A 16,670-nucleotide genomic window follows, 5' to 3' on the forward strand; every position below is an offset into this window, starting at 1 on the left:
AATCGATATTAGAGGTGACGGCAAAACTAAAAAAAAGGAATCTTTTTGGCACTGTGATGTCTTGAAACAATCATATCTTGAGCCTGTTGAGAGAATCATTCAGAGACAGACGGCATATATTTGCAGTGGACAAGCATGCACTGCCTCCGATGTTCTTGGCTCACATCTTACAGCTGTTCTCATAATCTTCAAACGTCATGCGGTTACTCTATTTTGACAGTTGACGGAAATTAGCCTGAGAGATCGGGTTATAAAGTCTTCGACAAAGAAAACATTGGCCCAATATCGATACACTAGAAGACGTAGCCGACCTCACAGTCAATATGGCCTCGCAGCAATTCAAGCGAAAAAAATCGTCAAAATATGCAATTCAAACTGAAAATCGCGCTGGACAATCGGGCGAGAACTTATCTAAAACTTCTGACATTGTCGGAGATAATCGCCAATTGCTCGGAATGTCCCAGGCCCTTATCTCCGTAGGCCGATATCTATGTGAGGAACAAAAAGAGTCGACATGCTTCACTTATTAATTAATTTAATACGTTCTTCTAACTTTCTCTATAGAATCGTTACGAGAAGCTCATAAGCCAACTTCTATCATAGAAGGCTTATTTTCGGACTATGGCACACTTTTACTAGACTCTAACACACAATACAGTATCTCGATCGATCTAACCTGATGTAGATAAATGGCTCCGCGAGTCTTCGTCGTCGCCCTGCGGAAGGACATCGTCATTGACAACGAATTCAACTTCCAAACGATGGTGATCGCGAAAGTTTGAAGCCGAGCTGCATGTCCTCTAGCTGAGAAAATACTCCCAAACTCAAATAATAAACGCAGTTGATATCTTTACCTCTCGATGCTCTGGAGATGATCGACAGCGAATCGCTCGGAATGTCCCAGCCCTTTTGTGAGGAACAGCTCTGATCTGCGCGGGCTTTACGCGGAGCACAGCCGCCAAATCGGACAAACATACCACTACGTTAACGCGGATATAGATCGAACCGCGTGAAACCTCCGAGGCTCGCTGCTGGACTTCGAAACGCTTGGGAGCCTCGAAGCCATTTTGATTACCTATGTCCCGTATAAGAGATGTCGGAGATCTGTTTGTATCTCTGGCTGCGTTGCAGATTGCGCAAGCTGTTTGACATTCATCAAAAGAGATTTTTGATCAATTTGAATTTACGCGTGCGCTTGAACACGTGCATGTGAACGCCTCATCCATCGAGCTCGACTTTCTTCGCGCCTTCGCGCTGAACAAGCAAGCCAACTATCTGGAAGAGACGTCCACGAGTACGAGCCTCTGCGCTCGGCGATCGATCGAGGCTCTCAAACACGGAAGCCAAGCCAACAGCTATACTGTAGGTACACGTTCGCGATCTCCTCCCAACACGCTCTCGCACAAAGTTTTCGCGTTCTTTCGCCAGCCGCGCCACACACCGCCTCGCAAAAACAAAAGGCGCCTTCAAGGCAGGCATGCATCGCTTTTCGATCCCGTCACGTGACGGGCGTCCTCCCTGAAAATCAGACGCGTGCATCCGCTCGCTGGCGGAGCGATCTCGATCCGTACGCACTCGCGTGTCCTCGCTTGCCATTCACCTTTGCATTTACTACGATCCCCTTTGGCATTCGCACCACTGGGGCCCCCTTTGTCTTTCTCGATTGTTTTCATCTATGGTAATACTTATTATACATGCGTTCTATAGATGGCTTCGCTTGTTCTAGCAGCGACGAAGAAGCGCGCTTCGACGCTGCATGCGTAAGCGCCCAATCACATTCTTTTTCATGCAAATATTGACCTGACCTTCTTTAGAAACGTGCGGCACGGCGACCCCAAATCTTCCCGCCTTAGGAAGGGCGGATCGTCTATTTTTCGAAGCGGTCTGCCTTGGGGATAAGCGCAGACGAAGATCAATGAAATTTTTCGAGGTCTTTCTTTGGGGCTCCCGTGGAGTAGGCATGCACTTAGGGGGCGGGCCTCCCTGCCACACACACCCCTCGCGGATTGTCTGGCGTGACACTGCTCGCGCTCCTGAGCATAGTTCGATTTCCGACTGAATCTAAACACTAGGCTGGTTTCCAACTGTGTAATCAAGGGCGGGTTGGGGTTCAGGAGTGCGGTTGGTGTCATGGCAGTGCATGATGCCTCATTTGTGTGTGTGACACTGACAGGGAGTGTGACGGGGACGACTCGCATTCGTTGCGTAGAGAGGTTTCGTACTCGGTTTTGCTTTACGGCCGACTCTGTTAGTGTGCACGGGTCCTTTCCCCTTGCATTAGGGTTTAGGGCGGCTGTCAGTAGGTAGGGCGGTTAGAGGTTAGTATAGGTTGTAGCTCCTTTCCCTCAACGTGCTTAGCTGGTAGCCGCCATCCCCGGTTAGACCATTTCACTGGATTGTGGTCTGGTAATTTAGGTTTGAATAGATGCATATTTTAGGCATTAATCTAGGTCAATAGATTTGAGGTAATTTTGGCTTATTGGCGTACTTGGTTTTGATTATGTTTCGAAACTGTTCGGGAATCATCCAAACGAGAACCTGAAGCAGAGCTGAATTTGCGATAATTTAGGAAAATTGAATTCTTCACAAATAGTTGAATAATTAAATGCAAAGAACTATAAATCATCAGGTAACATTTTTTGATATGGGAAACGTAGCTACCCATTAATTAGAGATTTGTTTTAGCAGGTTCTCTATGCGTAAATCATTCTTATATAGTACGCATTCACGCATGCAAGCTGCTTTAGCAAAACACGGCCTATAAAAAAGAAGAAGAACACTATAACTGAATATCACCTTGTCGAAGTGACGCACTTCGTTAAAAATAGGAACTGGTAGGAACGCGCGAAGGCTTCTGGTATGCACGTTAGGATGTTTGTTCGGACGCGCAATAAGATCGAAGCCATCTAGGTCGATTCTTAGAAGGGTTGAAATGAGGTGAGAAAAAGTGCAACGGCGAAACGATCCGGCCTCTTAATTAAAAGCCTCGTGCACATTTTGCCCACGCCAGTCACAAGTGTTTCTTCTCTTCGATCAACGAGTTCTCAGCATGACTCTACTCTATCACAGGCTCATGACCCCGAATTGGCTTGATCAAAACGCCACATTCAATTGCCAGAGAACCGTTCAAGATCTCGAACTCCAAATCTCGACCGACTCGTCCAAGTACGAGAATATATTCAAAGTTCCTCTGCTGAAGAGAGGAGTTTTGAAATCGGGCCAAAGCGACGTCACGATAAGAATTAAGGTCGGTATCGTCCTTCCAGAGCCAGCGAGACCGAGACGAGATCCCATTCTTTTCATGGCCTCCGACGGTAACAAGTTTGCGATGGGCTTTCAGCTGCGCAACCCTAGTGAGTCCGACTACACGACCAAGGGTCCGTACTATGGGGTCGACGGGGAGCCGGGCCGCATTCTTCGAAACTACGCCAAAAGGAGCACCGACGTTCCCGTAAGAGAGCGGGTGAACCCGGACCAATTCGAGATCCTTCTGAAGCCGTCTGACTACTGGGGATCGATCTATTCGGCTTTAGACGGCGGTCACAAGCTCAATACGACGTTCGCGTCGACTCTCAATCTGAGCAATGGGCTTTGGCTCGACGTCTACCGCGTCGACGTCGTCGAGACGTACATTATCAATTACGTCGAAGTGACGGTATACGAAGATAGTCCTAAATGTTGAACAATGGCGAGCAGATTCTTGGCTCTGACTCCTTTTCTTTGTTGTTTGTGTTTTGCTTGTATGTCGTTGTGCGAGTGAAATCTGTTCTTGAACGAGTTTCGAAACCATCCTGAACCAGGGAAGTTACAGCGCGCTATGAGGATCTCTGGCAGAGCTAATAACGATGAATATATACCTATACTGCAATCCTGAATCGGTCCAAAATTTGGTAGCACCTCCCTCCTTGCCGGCCCTAGCTCCATGACCGTGATCGAGCCATAGGAGTATCCTCTCAAACTAACACGTACTGTATTAAGCGACGAGATTTTTATTTTAATAGAATTTTTCAGAATTAAATGAATAATTATTTAGCAAAGAACTATATATCATCTGGCATCAATTTTCGATACGAGAAACGTAGCTACCTGGTAGGCAGGATTTGTCGTAAGCAGGTTCTCTATGCGTAAATCTATAGCACCGTCTCACGCATGCGAGCTGTTAGCAAAACACGGCCTTAACTAACATCATCTTATTGCAATGACGCACTGCGGCACAATTCGTTTACGCTTGTCTAAATAGGAAGTGGTACACGAATGCACGTTATAGGATGTTTGTTCGGATGCGATAAGATCAAAGCCATATAGCTCGCTTCTCAGAAAGCGGTGAGAAGCCGCAGAACGAGGAAACGATCCGGCCTCTTAAAGCCTCACATTTTGCCTACGTCAGTCACACAAGTGCTTCTTCTCTTCAACCACGTTTCGCCCTCACTGAGTTCTGTTCTACGGCATGTCTCTTCTCTATCACAGGCTCATGACCCCGAATTGGCTCGATCAAAACGCCACATTCAATTGCCAGAGAACCGTTCAAGATCTCGAACTCCAGATCTCGACCGACTCGTCCAAGTACGAGAATATATTCAAAGTTTGTCTGCTGAAGAAAGGAGCCATCAAATCGGACCAAAGCGACATCACGATAAGAATCAAGGTCGGAATCATTCTTCCAGAGCCCGCGAGGCCGAGACGAGATCCCATTCTTTTCATGGCCTCCGACGGTAACAATTTTGCGGTGGGTTTTCAGCTCCGCAACCCTAGTGAGGCCGACTTCGCGACCAAGGGTCCGTACTACGGGGTGGACGGGGAGCCGGGTCGCATTCTTCGAAACTACGCCAAAAGGAGCACCGACGTTCCCGTAAGAGAGCGGGTGAACCCGGACCAATTCGAGATCCTTCTGAAGCCGTCTGAATACTGGGGATCGATCTATTCGGCTTTAGACGGCGGTCACAAGCTCAATACGACGTTCGCTTCGACCCTCAATCTGAGCAATGGGCTTTGGCTCGACGTCTACCGCGTCGACGTCGTCGAGACGTACATTATCAATTACGTCGAAGTGACGGTATACGAAGATAGTCCTAAATGTTGAACAATGGCGAGCGGAATTCTTGGCTCTGACTCCTTTTCTTTGTTGTTTGTGTTTTGCTTGCTTGCCGCAAGCATGTCGTTGCGGGTGAAAATTGTTGTGGCTTTTTGTCTTTGCTATTGAATGGGAAAGACGAAACTGCTCGCCAGGTTTATCGACCGCCCAGAGGCCGGTACCGGTACTGTAGCCTACTGCCCTAATGCAAGGGCGTGTCACAATCAACATAGCTTCCTAATTTGGATCAGTCATCGAAATTAGCAATGCCACCCGTGGTGTTGACTGCTTTCTGTCTTTCCCAAAGCGTTCGTTTTTTGGCTTCGCATAATTCGATTAGCGCCACTGACGTCAATGGACTACATGTAGCCGGTAGCCCACGGTTACTAGAAGAAGCCTAAGCGAACCAGCCGGGGGCCGCCGACCGATAACAATGAAATTTTCAAAATCCTCGATCTTGAGGCAGGCTACCGGCATATATTTCATTCCCAGAAAAACCGCTTGTCTGGGTCAGGAAAGAACGCATGCTAATGATATAACTACTAGCACTTGTAGAGTAGAAGGACGCACACCTCAACGTTTCTAGCGGACAAGGCAGAGTTAATTTACAGCGAGCGCATTCTAAAAATAGGGTCATGACTACCTTTACACGTCCGGGCAATGAACAGCCCGTATTCAAAGGTAGAGAATCTTCAAATGCAGCGGACTTGTGCCATCTGTAGATAATCTGTAGATTAACCGGGAGTCGGAGCAGGTACGGCGAGCTCCCTTTCGTAGACAAGGCTCGCGTTCCTCGCCAAATGACGACGTTTCGGGCAAAACGCCTTCAAAACAATATCAGCAGCTGCGAAAGGTGACCTGACGGTTAACGGACACGACTTGCATTGAGCTTCCTATAGCGAAGCATTTCCATAATGCGATCGACGCTCTTTTGACTTCTGCAAAAGGGGGCCCGCTCTCAGTGTAAGTTTGTCGTGATTTTCGGTTTAATTTCGTCATTGCGAGGGATCTTAGCTTCGAAAGTTCAAGTTGGGCGATCAAGGCCCCACTTTTAGGAGCAATACGTGAAACACTCGCCTCTCTACTATCGGAGTTCGGTGAATGAAATGTTTGTTTTGGAAATTGGCACTTTCTAATTGTTACCAGTATCCAGACTACTGGTTTCTAATTATATAATAATGGATTTTATATCTCCCTCTCAGGAATTTTTGTGATATTTAACTGACTCTTAGATGTATTAGGGAGCAATATTTCAAATTCTCCCAGCTCAGATTCGTACTAAGATTTTATTTCCTAATTTACCTACGCTGTAGATCTGACCATGGGCTCTCTATTGAAGGTTCGTTGGGAAGACGTCCTTTGTTTTTTTGCTGCAAGCTACTAGTGAATACTCAAGTGGAGCAAGGTACTGTGTTCTTTTTATTTCAGCTAGTCCTCAAAGCTGTTTTAAGTAAGAACCATCTTGAAGAACGACTGAATTGATCTCCTGCATTCCCTCCGTCGAAGAGCAGGCCCGTTGAAGCGGTCGTAGTTGACCAAGCTTGCCAAGTATGGTTAGCCCTCTTTTTCAACTGTCTTTTCCTTTGTAGGTACCTCAGTCTTCAAACCTTCCCGATGTCTTCATTCACCTCTGGGCCCCGAGGTGACTGAAATAAACCGGCCTAACTCTTGAGCCCGCCGAGGTTAAACGTTGCTCGAAAGCAGGGGAGCACAACCCCTACTCCAGTGGCATGAGTGTTAAACTGCCACCCCACTTGGGCAAGACGCGGTGGGTTACAATAGCGGTCCCCCTGGAATCAGGTCGGCAGCAATCACATCCGAGCGCTGCCGGTCCCAGGCGTCCGAGCCGGGAGACTAAACAGGCTCAAACTCCGACGGGGGAGTAGTGAGGTTGACCCCCATCCACCCGAGGGTGGACACACAGAAAATGAAGAGACCTCTGCGCAAAAATTTTTTTGATAGTTCCGGTTTAGTTCCGGGTTTTATTTAATAAATGGCATAGCTGACTTTACTAGTAAGTTGTTTGCGACGCGACCTATTCTTCACGCGAGACCCCTTTGGAGAGGGTCACGGAGCAGTTTTCATTCTAATTCGAGAGGTCATGCTCAGGACCCTTTAGGCTACGTCACTAATCTATCATATACAAGTAGCACGATCGAAAAGACTACAAATTTGTTTCTTCTTCCATCTTTGATTGACGCTTTGCGTTCCACAAAGAAGTGAAACCATAAGTGAAATCCCTCCAGCCCTTGGGCCTCCTCATCGGCACGGCCGTCTCCGCTTGCATCAAATACGCTGCCAGCCAGCACAAACCGAATTCCGTAGGAGAAAGCCTGAAACCGAGCCAAATCATTCAAGGGCCTTTGGCATATGAAAAATCAAACAGAAGATTGCGTGGCCTCGTTGACAAGCTCTATCGCCTATTGTACAGCCAAATATGTACACATATACGGCTAGCTGGATCGCCACACAGCTTCTCCCCTGTACTTACCGTTTACCAGAAATAGATGCTCAGCTGAGGAGCTAGGTCGGAGAGAAGAAACGTTTCCACCACAGCAGCTGCTCCATTGCCAATAAATCGTCTGTAGGCAATCGATGATGAATCACTTCCACACGCCTTCGTTACGTGTTGAAGCTAGCTACCCCTTAGAGAAATCCGTCATCCCAGTGTATAGTAAGTCTTGGCACGTAGGTGACTTTCCTCCAAGCAATGAATCCGATCTGACGCCACTGGATTAAGCTGTACCGATATATCTACATCCATTATAAAATTGATATCAATACGAATTTCTGACCTCCCCATCAAGCCTATAAGATAGGATTACGAAATATACAACTGTATCCGGTGATCAACTTGAAGGAGAAGACACAAGACGTCGACAAACTTTCTCCCTTAGAGGCATACCGTAGCATGATTAATATTCTAAAAGAAATACTCTCAATGCTACACAAAAAATAATTAACTACCTCTATAGCCTCTTGTCACTGTCAGAGAGATTCAAGAAAAGCTACGAAATCAAATCAAATATATATACTTCAGAACACATAGGTTTATGCAGAGATCATTTTCACCTCCTATCTCGAATTCATATCCCAGCCGGAAATAGATACTAGTTTATACATCAATATTTAAGCCTAACACAAATTTGTCTATATAAATAGTGGCAGTATTACGACATGTTCTCACTGGCTCCATTTCGGAATTCAATAAAGCGTATCATCATCATGAGGATCATTGAATCGATTAGCCACAATTCCATGGCTCACAGGATACAAGTCCTTTCGAGAGAAAAACAATAGATTAACAAATAATAGTTTAGTGCTTACTGTAGCAATGCTATAGCGATTAGGAAAAATCTTTGGGGAAAACTGAGAGTGGAGAGACTTTCAAGCATGTGACGTCAAAATCTGTAGACCTATAGTGAATACAGTGTAGGAGTTTTTCACAATTGAGATAATCCTTGATGAAAACCATGAGAAGCAAAGGCATTCTACCCCAAGAAAAGTCATCCGAGAATATTATTCAATAAGTAAAAACACTATTACCAATCTTCTTGCTCTTTCTCTTTTGCGTCCAGAGGCGAGAAATCCAAAGCCAACTTCGGCAAAGAACGGGCGTTAGGGCGATTATAATCTTTTCCAATGGCGAAGGGGGAGGGGTCTTTAGAATATTTCTTCAAGTCGAAGGAGTCCACCGTGGCTGCAATCAAAGCAACGACTTGCTTCTTTTTCTCCTCCGCTCCTGCGTCTTTTCGATAAACGAGATGGGCTTCTCCGTCGTTTCAAGCAAAAGCGAGATTTACGCCAGAGGGCCCCGCCTGACAAAATATAGCACGAATGTGTGCGCACGGATGAGTAATCCTATTACCGTGGGTACGACCAAGTGCTCACTTTCGGCGTTTTCTGGGAGCTTCGCGTCCGAATCGGCCAATTGCTCATAGACCACGTGACTGTATTTACACCCGGAGGCATACGTACACGCAACGTCGTTAAAATCCGACAGAAAATGAATGCTGATAAGTGCATCAAGAGTGCGACGAGTGCCAATACCAATAACCTCCGTGCACATGTACAGTATAACATTAGTTGATAGCTCCTCATAGAGAATAATTGAACAAATCAAGAACGATCATTATGTCAAAGACGCTGCGATGCTTTGTGTTGCTTTTAATTCTTATATTAATGCTTCCACCTCTTGGCAATAAAACTTTGAATTTTTTACTACCGTAACTCGCGCGAATTTTTTTGCTCTTTTTAATACAATATAAAGACTAAGTGTAAGACTGGCACAAATTGCCCAATAGCTACAGACTAAGCATAAGATATTGATTTTAATTAATTAAGAAAGATGAAATTTAATTCGTGTCTGAGGCATTGTAAAAAGATACGAGGTAAAATAATAAATATTTTAGTAAAATCCAAGTTTATATGATTTAGGAGTGTCGAGTCACCGGTTTAGTGCGCGCGCTACGGATTCCAATTTCCAGGCGCTTTCCTGTGTCAAGTTCCATTGGAATTCCATCACTAAAGTAGAGAAGAGTCCCTAGCGACTTCAAATTCAACATGAACGGATAACGACGAGTCGTCAAGCGAAGACGAACACGATCCTCTCAGTCTAGCACAGCTTAGTACGAGGAAATTCCTACGCGTTGACTCAAATGAAGTGATTGAGTGTGATTCTCTAGCGACTACTGACGATTCAGACAGCGATTTAGAAGAAACAGAAAGTGTTTAAGTGCCGTTGCGCTCAAACGAGCTCGAGACGTAGACGAAACCGAAAGGGCTCACGTGTCGCTGCTCCCTAGTAGATTTTTGTGGAAAGAATGCATGACGTGGAGGGGATATGCAAAATAGCCCCAAGGTAATGTTGTTTACAGGGACTAAGAAGCTGTCCATTCAGTTCTTACATGCACTGCTGCGACTCTCCTTGTCAATAATATCACCGCGGTGACAGGCGGCTGCATAGACGACGACATGTTGTTCTCGTCATGGAGTAAGAGTAGAAATCGAAAGAACGTGGGAGGTAAAGAGGGACTATAAAATTTACCCCGCGAGAGAGGAATACCCCTGGCAAGCGTTTATCTAAGAGGCATTGAAAGCTTTCCCCATTTTGGCGAAAGCTTCATTCACCATGCGAGAGGGGCCGTTTGTTCCGCTCATACTCTACTGTGCGTCTCTTTTGCTCTCTGACCGCTGCGTTGATGCTGACGTTGCAGTGGTAACAAGCAACGACTGCTTAGAACCGATCAGAAATTGGTGCAGATTAACTTGGAAATGGGCTGGAAACAGGCCCCAAGCGAGAACCCAATTTGCCGTGGCCACGTATCAAAGATATCAAAATGCATCCGCACCCGCCCTGACTCGAATTCTCATCTACGGCGGCCTAGCTGGCAATACGCAGATGATTGATTCGTGGATATACTCTCACGGGACAAATTCGTGGACACCTGCAACGCTCCCGATCACGTACAACAACTGGGATATCGAACACGGGGGCAACTGGCAAAGCTCTCTGACGACAATTTGCCACACAAAAATAATTTTGCTTAGACATCCAAAGAAGCCTTCGCTGTATAGGCAACTAATAAATCGTCAATTGGACGAAATAACTAAAACGCAATACCATACTTGGTTGTTTGACGGTGCGAGGGAAGAGTGGCAAATCGTCTATACAGCTTCACCTGTTCCCAATCTCCTAGATTATTCAGTTTCCGCCGTTTCAAGAGAAGAAAGCCTGTGCCACTGCAAGGAATCTCTACTAGTATACGGTGGCCTGAATTTCTCCTCTTCTACATGGACTAACGATTTGTGGGAGCTGCGATGCGTTGACGATAGCGACTTCTTAATTTACAGATGGAGAAGAATTCAAAAAAAATCGCCCACTTCATTGTGGCCGCCGATGCGAGCCAATCCCATCTCTTTCTCAATTGAAGCCGAAGTGTACATACTAGGCAGCTACATTCCAAAGTCACCATTGCGAAGAAAAAGAAACGTGATGGACGGCGTTTGGAAATTTGATCTACAAACGTCAACGTGGACTTTGCACGACACACCACATTTTGATAGCTCCATCAATTTAGTTCGAAGCGTGGCAGTTTTTGTGAAACAAGCCGGAGTTTTAATGCTGCTAGACAAAAAAATGGTTACAGTCTATGACGTTGCTAAAAGAAGCATAGCATCTTCAAACATAGGCGGCTGGTACGATAAATGTGATATCGTAGTAGAAAAAAGCTCTGCTATCGGAGTGACTGGCATTGCTACTGAAGAAATCGTTTTGCTGTTAGGGTCAATTAGGCATTCAGACAGCTTGGAAGCGTGGAAAATTAACAAAACGTTACTGGAAAACGAAAACACAACGATTGACGCTAGCAGAGAAAGCACATTAAACATTTCTGTCGATGGAATAGATCAGCCTGAATTATATCCCTCGACTTTGACGCTACTCAGATATGGTTTTGACTATTACGCCGCAACAGCACTTTTTGCTGGCGACTTCGTTTTCGTTATGAATACTGAAGATTCTCAATTTTGGAGACTGGACTTAGAGAAGAAAATGTGGACGAAGTACGACCATGACAGGGAACCGGACTTTACTGATGCGGCCGTTGCTGCTTTCGGAAATAACCATCTTGTTGCCTTTGCGAAAGAAAAAAGACTAAAAACATTAAAATACGAGCTATGGATCTACACAGCTAGTTTGAGACTATGGACAAACACGTTGCAGCAGTCCGGACATAGACCACTGAACGAACGTTATTGGACATTGACGCTCATGCAAAACAAATCGCTCGTCTTATTTGGCAGCGAAGGCAACCTTGCTGATCTCTACATTTTGACAATAAATCTATCCACGATGACTGCCGCGTGGCATCGCCCAATTACCGCGCCTAAACCGAGCACGGACATGCTGGCTTATCTGTCTCTGATGTACTTCTATTCTGCGCAAGGAATTCATTCGTCAGTCGTAAACGACACGTTATACGTTTATGGGGGATTTTTTTACGAGAAAATGTGTAACGTGAGTATGATACAGATACATTTAGACACAACTGAAGCTTCTTTTCAATCATTTAAGCAACTGCACAGTTCTAAAGGAGCTAACGATTGCTTTGTGCAGAGCGCAGTAATTGGCAACTACTTTTTCTATGCAACAACGAAGATTTTCATAGACGTAAGCCTTGATGGAAATCTAAAAATACTTGATCTTTGGAGCGGCCATCAGGATGTAGTAAACTGGAACGGATATACTGCGTCAAACTTCCTCTACCTTGAAGCTGATCATGAAAAACTTGTGGCATGGGTTTCTTCGCTTGCAGAGGAACCGGCTTGGTCTCTCTACATGTTGACACCAGGTTGCGCCCCTGGAATGTACAGTGAAGATTTCGAAAGATATCCATGCCGTCCGTGCCCTCAAGGCATGTTCAGTGACAAACCAGGTGCAATAAAATGCGTGAAATGCCCTGGAGACATGACTACGCCGTTGGGGTCAATATCCATAGAAAATTGCACTTGTGATGAGAATGCCTGTTATCATGGGAAATGCTCAATTCAATCAGATTACACAACAGTGTGCGTATGCAACTCGGGATATACGGGAAAAAGTTGCCAATATCCTACGCAGTTTCTCATCGGTTTTGGATCAGTGATTGGTACACTTGTACTTGTTGCCTTTCTCTATTGTGCTAATCGAATAAGAAAACATCGAAAAGCGGCATCGAGTAGAGGTGAACAACTGCAAGAAACACAAATTGTGCTAAAGAAAGCGAAGCAAACGTTGATGGAGTTGTCTAACATATGGTCAGTTGATACCGAGGAAATAGCTTTCAAGAACGTGATTGGGCGTGGATCGTTTGGCGACGTTTGGAGTGCCGAGTATCGCGATCAGATCGTCGCTGTCAAAGTGCTCAAAATTAAAGCGGTCGATTGCACTGACGAACAACTGAAAGACTTTAATGACGAAAGCGAACTATTGCGATCGGTCTTTCACGCAAATATTGTCCGCTTTATCGGAACGGGTAAAAACGCCGAAGGCAAGCCATTCATTGTGCTCGAGTATATGGAACGAGGATCTGCGCGACACGAGTTAGACACCAACTACGCTCACACGCCAATGGAATTGAAACTTCAAGTCAAATGGGCTCTGGATGCAGCGAAGGGTATGCGCCATCTGCACGCAATCGAACGAATGCATAGAGATCTCAAGTGCGACAACTTGCTCATCAATAATCATGGAGTTGTCAAAGTGGCTGATTTGGGATGCACAAAACTCGTACCAAAGATCATCGAGGGTCACAACATTACGAAAGGGACAAAGGCAGTGGGAACGGCTTTATTCAGAGCCCCCGAGATTATTCGCGGACAAGACTACGACTCGTCTGTGGACGTGTACAGCTACGGAATTACCTTGTGGGAAATCCAAACAGCGAAGCATCCTTATGACAAGCAGTTCCAGCCGGGCGTCACGGCGAGAGATATTCTAAAGCGAGTCGTAGAAGAAGAACTTCGTCCTGAGTTTCCCACCTATTGCGACAAAGACATGATCGAACTGACTCAGTCATGCTGGCACACAAGTCCCTTTCAGCGACCTACGTTTGACGACATTGTTCTCAAATTGGAGGCGATATGTTTTCGCGACCAAATCGGTAAGAATATTACCTATGTAAAATTATAGAGTGTAAGCAGGCTTGTAGGTGTCTAAGGCCTCTGCGACTAAAAGTCCAACTAAACCTCTAGAACGCTAATAAAATAGTAGACGGCCGCTTGGGGTTAATTTATTGGACCTAAAGGCTAAAGGGACGTTCATTTAGATCTCAAGTGAGGATCGTTCGCGCAGTCTTCTGAGGCTGCTTGTGGCAAGAAAAAGACTCATTGTGCAAACATTATAGCTGTTTTTGTCGCTCTTCAGTCGATATTTTATGTCTTTTCTATGTTTTACGTGCAGCATCTTGTCCCTCCTAGAAAAGTAGCGAACCCTGCCGTCTACTGGCTTCATGCGAGTTTCTAAGCCAATCATCTATCCTAGATCTGCCCTATCGTACCTTCCAGTAGAGGAAATCTTCTCTCGATGTCGACGAAGACGACGCTACAAAATGAAAAAGGCCCGGATATGTACTAAAAGATCACCACTGACTTATCAGGAGAAATTAAAGAGTCAATTTTTTCCCCCCAAGAACCTCCTGTGAAAAGCCCTATCACAGGCAGCTGGATCAGCAGTAAGCTGCACGCCCGCGTTAGAATAGACGAAGAATTGAATGGACGTATATATATATTGCCTGTCGAGAGAAGAGAGTTCCAAGAGAAGGATAAATTGACTTTAGCTGGGATAATCTAATGAATCAGACTTGGACAAAGGGCGGTTGTGTGTACCACTGCAGGCGAAAGGATGTCGTAGGAGAGGGTATATGCAAAATAGACTAGCCCCCATGACAAGTTTCGGCTTTCAATCACCTTGCAGCGGCATTTCTAGCTGCATGCTCCTACTCTGCAAAGAATCGCGCCTGGAACTAGGTTCAAATTCGTTCGTCTACAACCATTGACGCTTTTTGCATAACTTTGCGTAGAGACATCTGTAACACTTTCGTACTCCCCTACGATGGAAATTTCTCTCCAAAAACGAACAAGCTGGCATATATAGCGCTTGCGCCCGGACGCCCCCGTTTCTCCGGTGTGGAGAGACCATTGCATAATCAAAATAACGAGGAGAATACAAATGTTAATTTGTCTCGTACGTGGAGGATCGAGTCCCTCGTGGGGACATCCCCAATTAGGCAACAGTTTCAACCACCATGCAGCAGGTTCATTTTCTTCAAATCCTACTCTGCTGTGCGTCTCTGTTGCGCACTTACCGCTACGCCGATGCCGAAGTTGCTGTGGTGACAGGCGAGCAATGCTCAGAACCGATTGGCAACTGGTGCCGATTAACTGGGGAATGGAATAGCAACCACCTCGTTGCGAGAACTGATTTTGTTCGTTCTACCAATCAACGAAGTCAGAATTCGTCCGCCTTAGATCGGTACGGCAGCAGAGATTCCCATTCGATAAAGCTGACCGAGTATACAATAAGGCTGACCGAGTATACGACAAGGCTGACCGAGTATACATACGCTATTGGGGAGAGTTTGTCTCAACCAGGCTGCTCTCCTGGAACGTACAGCGAAAATTTCGAAAAATATTCGTGTCGTCCGTGTCCTAAAGGAATGTTCAGTGACAAACCAGGCGCAATAGCATGCGAGAAATGCCCCAGCGAAATGAAAACGATGTCGTTAGGAGCAAAATTCATAGAAAACTGCACTTGTGACATCAGCGTCTGTTACCATGGAAAATGCTTAATTCAATCAGATTACACAACCATGTGTGTGTGTAACGCAGGATTTAGAGGAAAAAATTGCCAAAATCCTACGCAGTTTGTTATTGGAGCAGCGATTGGTACACTTGTACTTGTGGCATTTCTCTATTGTGCTGATCGAATAAGAAAACATCGAAAGGCGTCATCGAGTAGAGGATAACAACTACAAGAAACACAAATTGTGCTGAATCAAGCGACGCAAACGTTGATGGAGTTGTCTAACATATGGTCAGTTGATACCAAGGAAATAGATTTCAAGAACGTCATTGGGCGTGGATCGTTCGGCGACGTGTGGAGTGCCGAGTATCGCAATCAGATCGTCGCTATTAAAGTGCTCAAAATCGAAGCCGACGATTGCACTGAGGAACAATTGAAAGATTTCAATGACGAAAGCGAACTCTTGAGATCAGTCTTTCATGCAAATATAGTCCGCTTTATCGGAACGGGTAAAAACGCCGAAGACAAACCATTCATTGTGCTCGAATATATGGAACGAGGATCGGTTCGACAAGAGTTGGACAATAACTACGCCCACACGCCACCGGAACAAAAGCTTCAAGTCAAATGGGCTACGGATTCTGCCATGGGCATGCGCCATCTGCACGCCATCGGACGAATGCACAGAGATCTCAAGTGCGACAACTTGCTCATCAATGATCGTGGAGTAGTCAAAGTGGCTGATTTGGGGTGCACAAAACTCGTTCCAAAGATCACAGAGGGTCACGAGATTGTGAGAGGGACAAGGGCTGTTGGAACGGCTCTATTTCAAGTACCAGAAATTATTTGCGGACTTCACTACGACTCGTCTGTAGACGTGTACAGCTACGGAATTACCTTGTGGGAAATCCAAACAGCGAAGCATCCTTATGACAAACATTTCCAGCCGGGCGTCACGGCGAGAGATATTCTAAACCGAGTCGTTGAAGAAGAACTTCGTCCTGAGTTTCCCACCGATTGCAACAAAGACATGAGAGAATTGACGCAGTCATGCTGGAACGCAAGACCATTTTGTCGGCCTTCTTTTGACGACATCATAAACAAGTTGAAGGAAATTAGCTCTCCCAATTTAATAGGTGAGATTATTAACTGCGCAGAAATTAATGAAATCAGGGAAGCTGCAAACCTTTGCAGCCCTTGCGATTAATTGCTTTACAATTACTACCTGCAACGCTGATATGATAGAGACTACAGTTTGAGGTCAAGTAGTTACGTAGTTACTTTAATTGTGACGTTTATTCAGATTTCAATTAAGGA

General features: G+C 45.5%; 3 protein-coding genes and 1 long non-coding RNA gene across 8 annotated transcripts; 3 read left to right on the forward strand and 1 right to left on the reverse strand.

The window, feature by feature from the left end:
* The first annotated feature begins 1,096 nt into the window (after window positions 1–1,096).
* On the forward strand, window positions 1,097–3,798 carry LOC136193748 (uncharacterized). Its single transcript, XM_065982705.1, has 5 exons — window positions 1,097–1,362; window positions 1,708–1,760; window positions 1,815–2,629; window positions 2,686–2,857; window positions 2,911–3,798. The coding sequence occupies exon 5, from the start codon at window positions 3,050–3,052 to the stop codon at window positions 3,680–3,682; it is 633 nt and encodes a 210-aa protein (XP_065838777.1). The 5' UTR covers window positions 1,097–1,362; window positions 1,708–1,760; window positions 1,815–2,629; window positions 2,686–2,857; window positions 2,911–3,049; the 3' UTR covers window positions 3,683–3,798.
* A 3,229-nt stretch (window positions 3,799–7,027) lies between these two features.
* LOC136193737 (uncharacterized) lies at window positions 7,028–9,013 on the reverse strand. Of its 5 annotated transcripts, none has more exons than XR_010671429.1 (7): window positions 8,940–9,013; window positions 8,618–8,889; window positions 8,399–8,562; window positions 8,259–8,350; window positions 8,144–8,206; window positions 8,039–8,079; window positions 7,028–7,994 (listed from the first exon to the last, which is right to left on the reverse strand). It is a non-coding gene; the product is annotated as an uncharacterized lncRNA (long non-coding RNA). The 5 variants fall into 5 exon arrangements; XR_010671430.1 differs by having other exon boundaries at window positions 8,963–8,996; XR_010671432.1 differs by lacking the exon at window positions 8,940–9,013 and having other exon boundaries at window positions 7,028–7,811; window positions 7,867–7,994; window positions 8,618–8,927.
* Window positions 9,014–10,197: 1,184 nt separating this feature from the next.
* LOC136193731 (uncharacterized) lies at window positions 10,198–14,053 on the forward strand. The gene is made up of 2 exons (XM_065982683.1): window positions 10,198–13,713; window positions 13,879–14,053. Exons 1-2 carry the CDS (start codon window positions 10,203–10,205, stop codon window positions 13,887–13,889), a joined length of 3,522 nt encoding a protein of 1,173 aa, XP_065838755.1. The 5' UTR covers window positions 10,198–10,202; the 3' UTR covers window positions 13,890–14,053.
* Window positions 14,054–15,624: 1,571 nt separating this feature from the next.
* LOC136193938 (uncharacterized) lies at window positions 15,625–16,560 on the forward strand. Its single transcript, XM_065982947.1, has one exon. It carries the CDS (start codon window positions 15,625–15,627, stop codon window positions 16,558–16,560), a length of 936 nt encoding a protein of 311 aa, XP_065839019.1.
* Window positions 16,561–16,670: the final 110 nt, after the last annotated feature.

The sequence above is a fragment of the Oscarella lobularis genome, chromosome 12 (assembly GCF_947507565.1).
Source record: "Oscarella lobularis chromosome 12, ooOscLobu1.1, whole genome shotgun sequence".
Lineage (NCBI taxonomy): Eukaryota > Metazoa > Porifera > Homoscleromorpha > Homosclerophorida > Oscarellidae > Oscarella > Oscarella lobularis.

Excerpts from the sequence above, each read along its gene's own strand:
- LOC136193748 (XM_065982705.1), top strand. The coding sequence starts at position 3,050 with ATGACTCTACTCTATCACAGGCTCATGACCCCGAATTGGCTTGATCAA.
- LOC136193731 (XM_065982683.1), top strand. The coding sequence starts at position 10,203 with ATGCGAGAGGGGCCGTTTGTTCCGCTCATACTCTACTGTGCGTCTCTT.
- LOC136193938 (XM_065982947.1), top strand. The coding sequence starts at position 15,625 with ATGGAGTTGTCTAACATATGGTCAGTTGATACCAAGGAAATAGATTTC.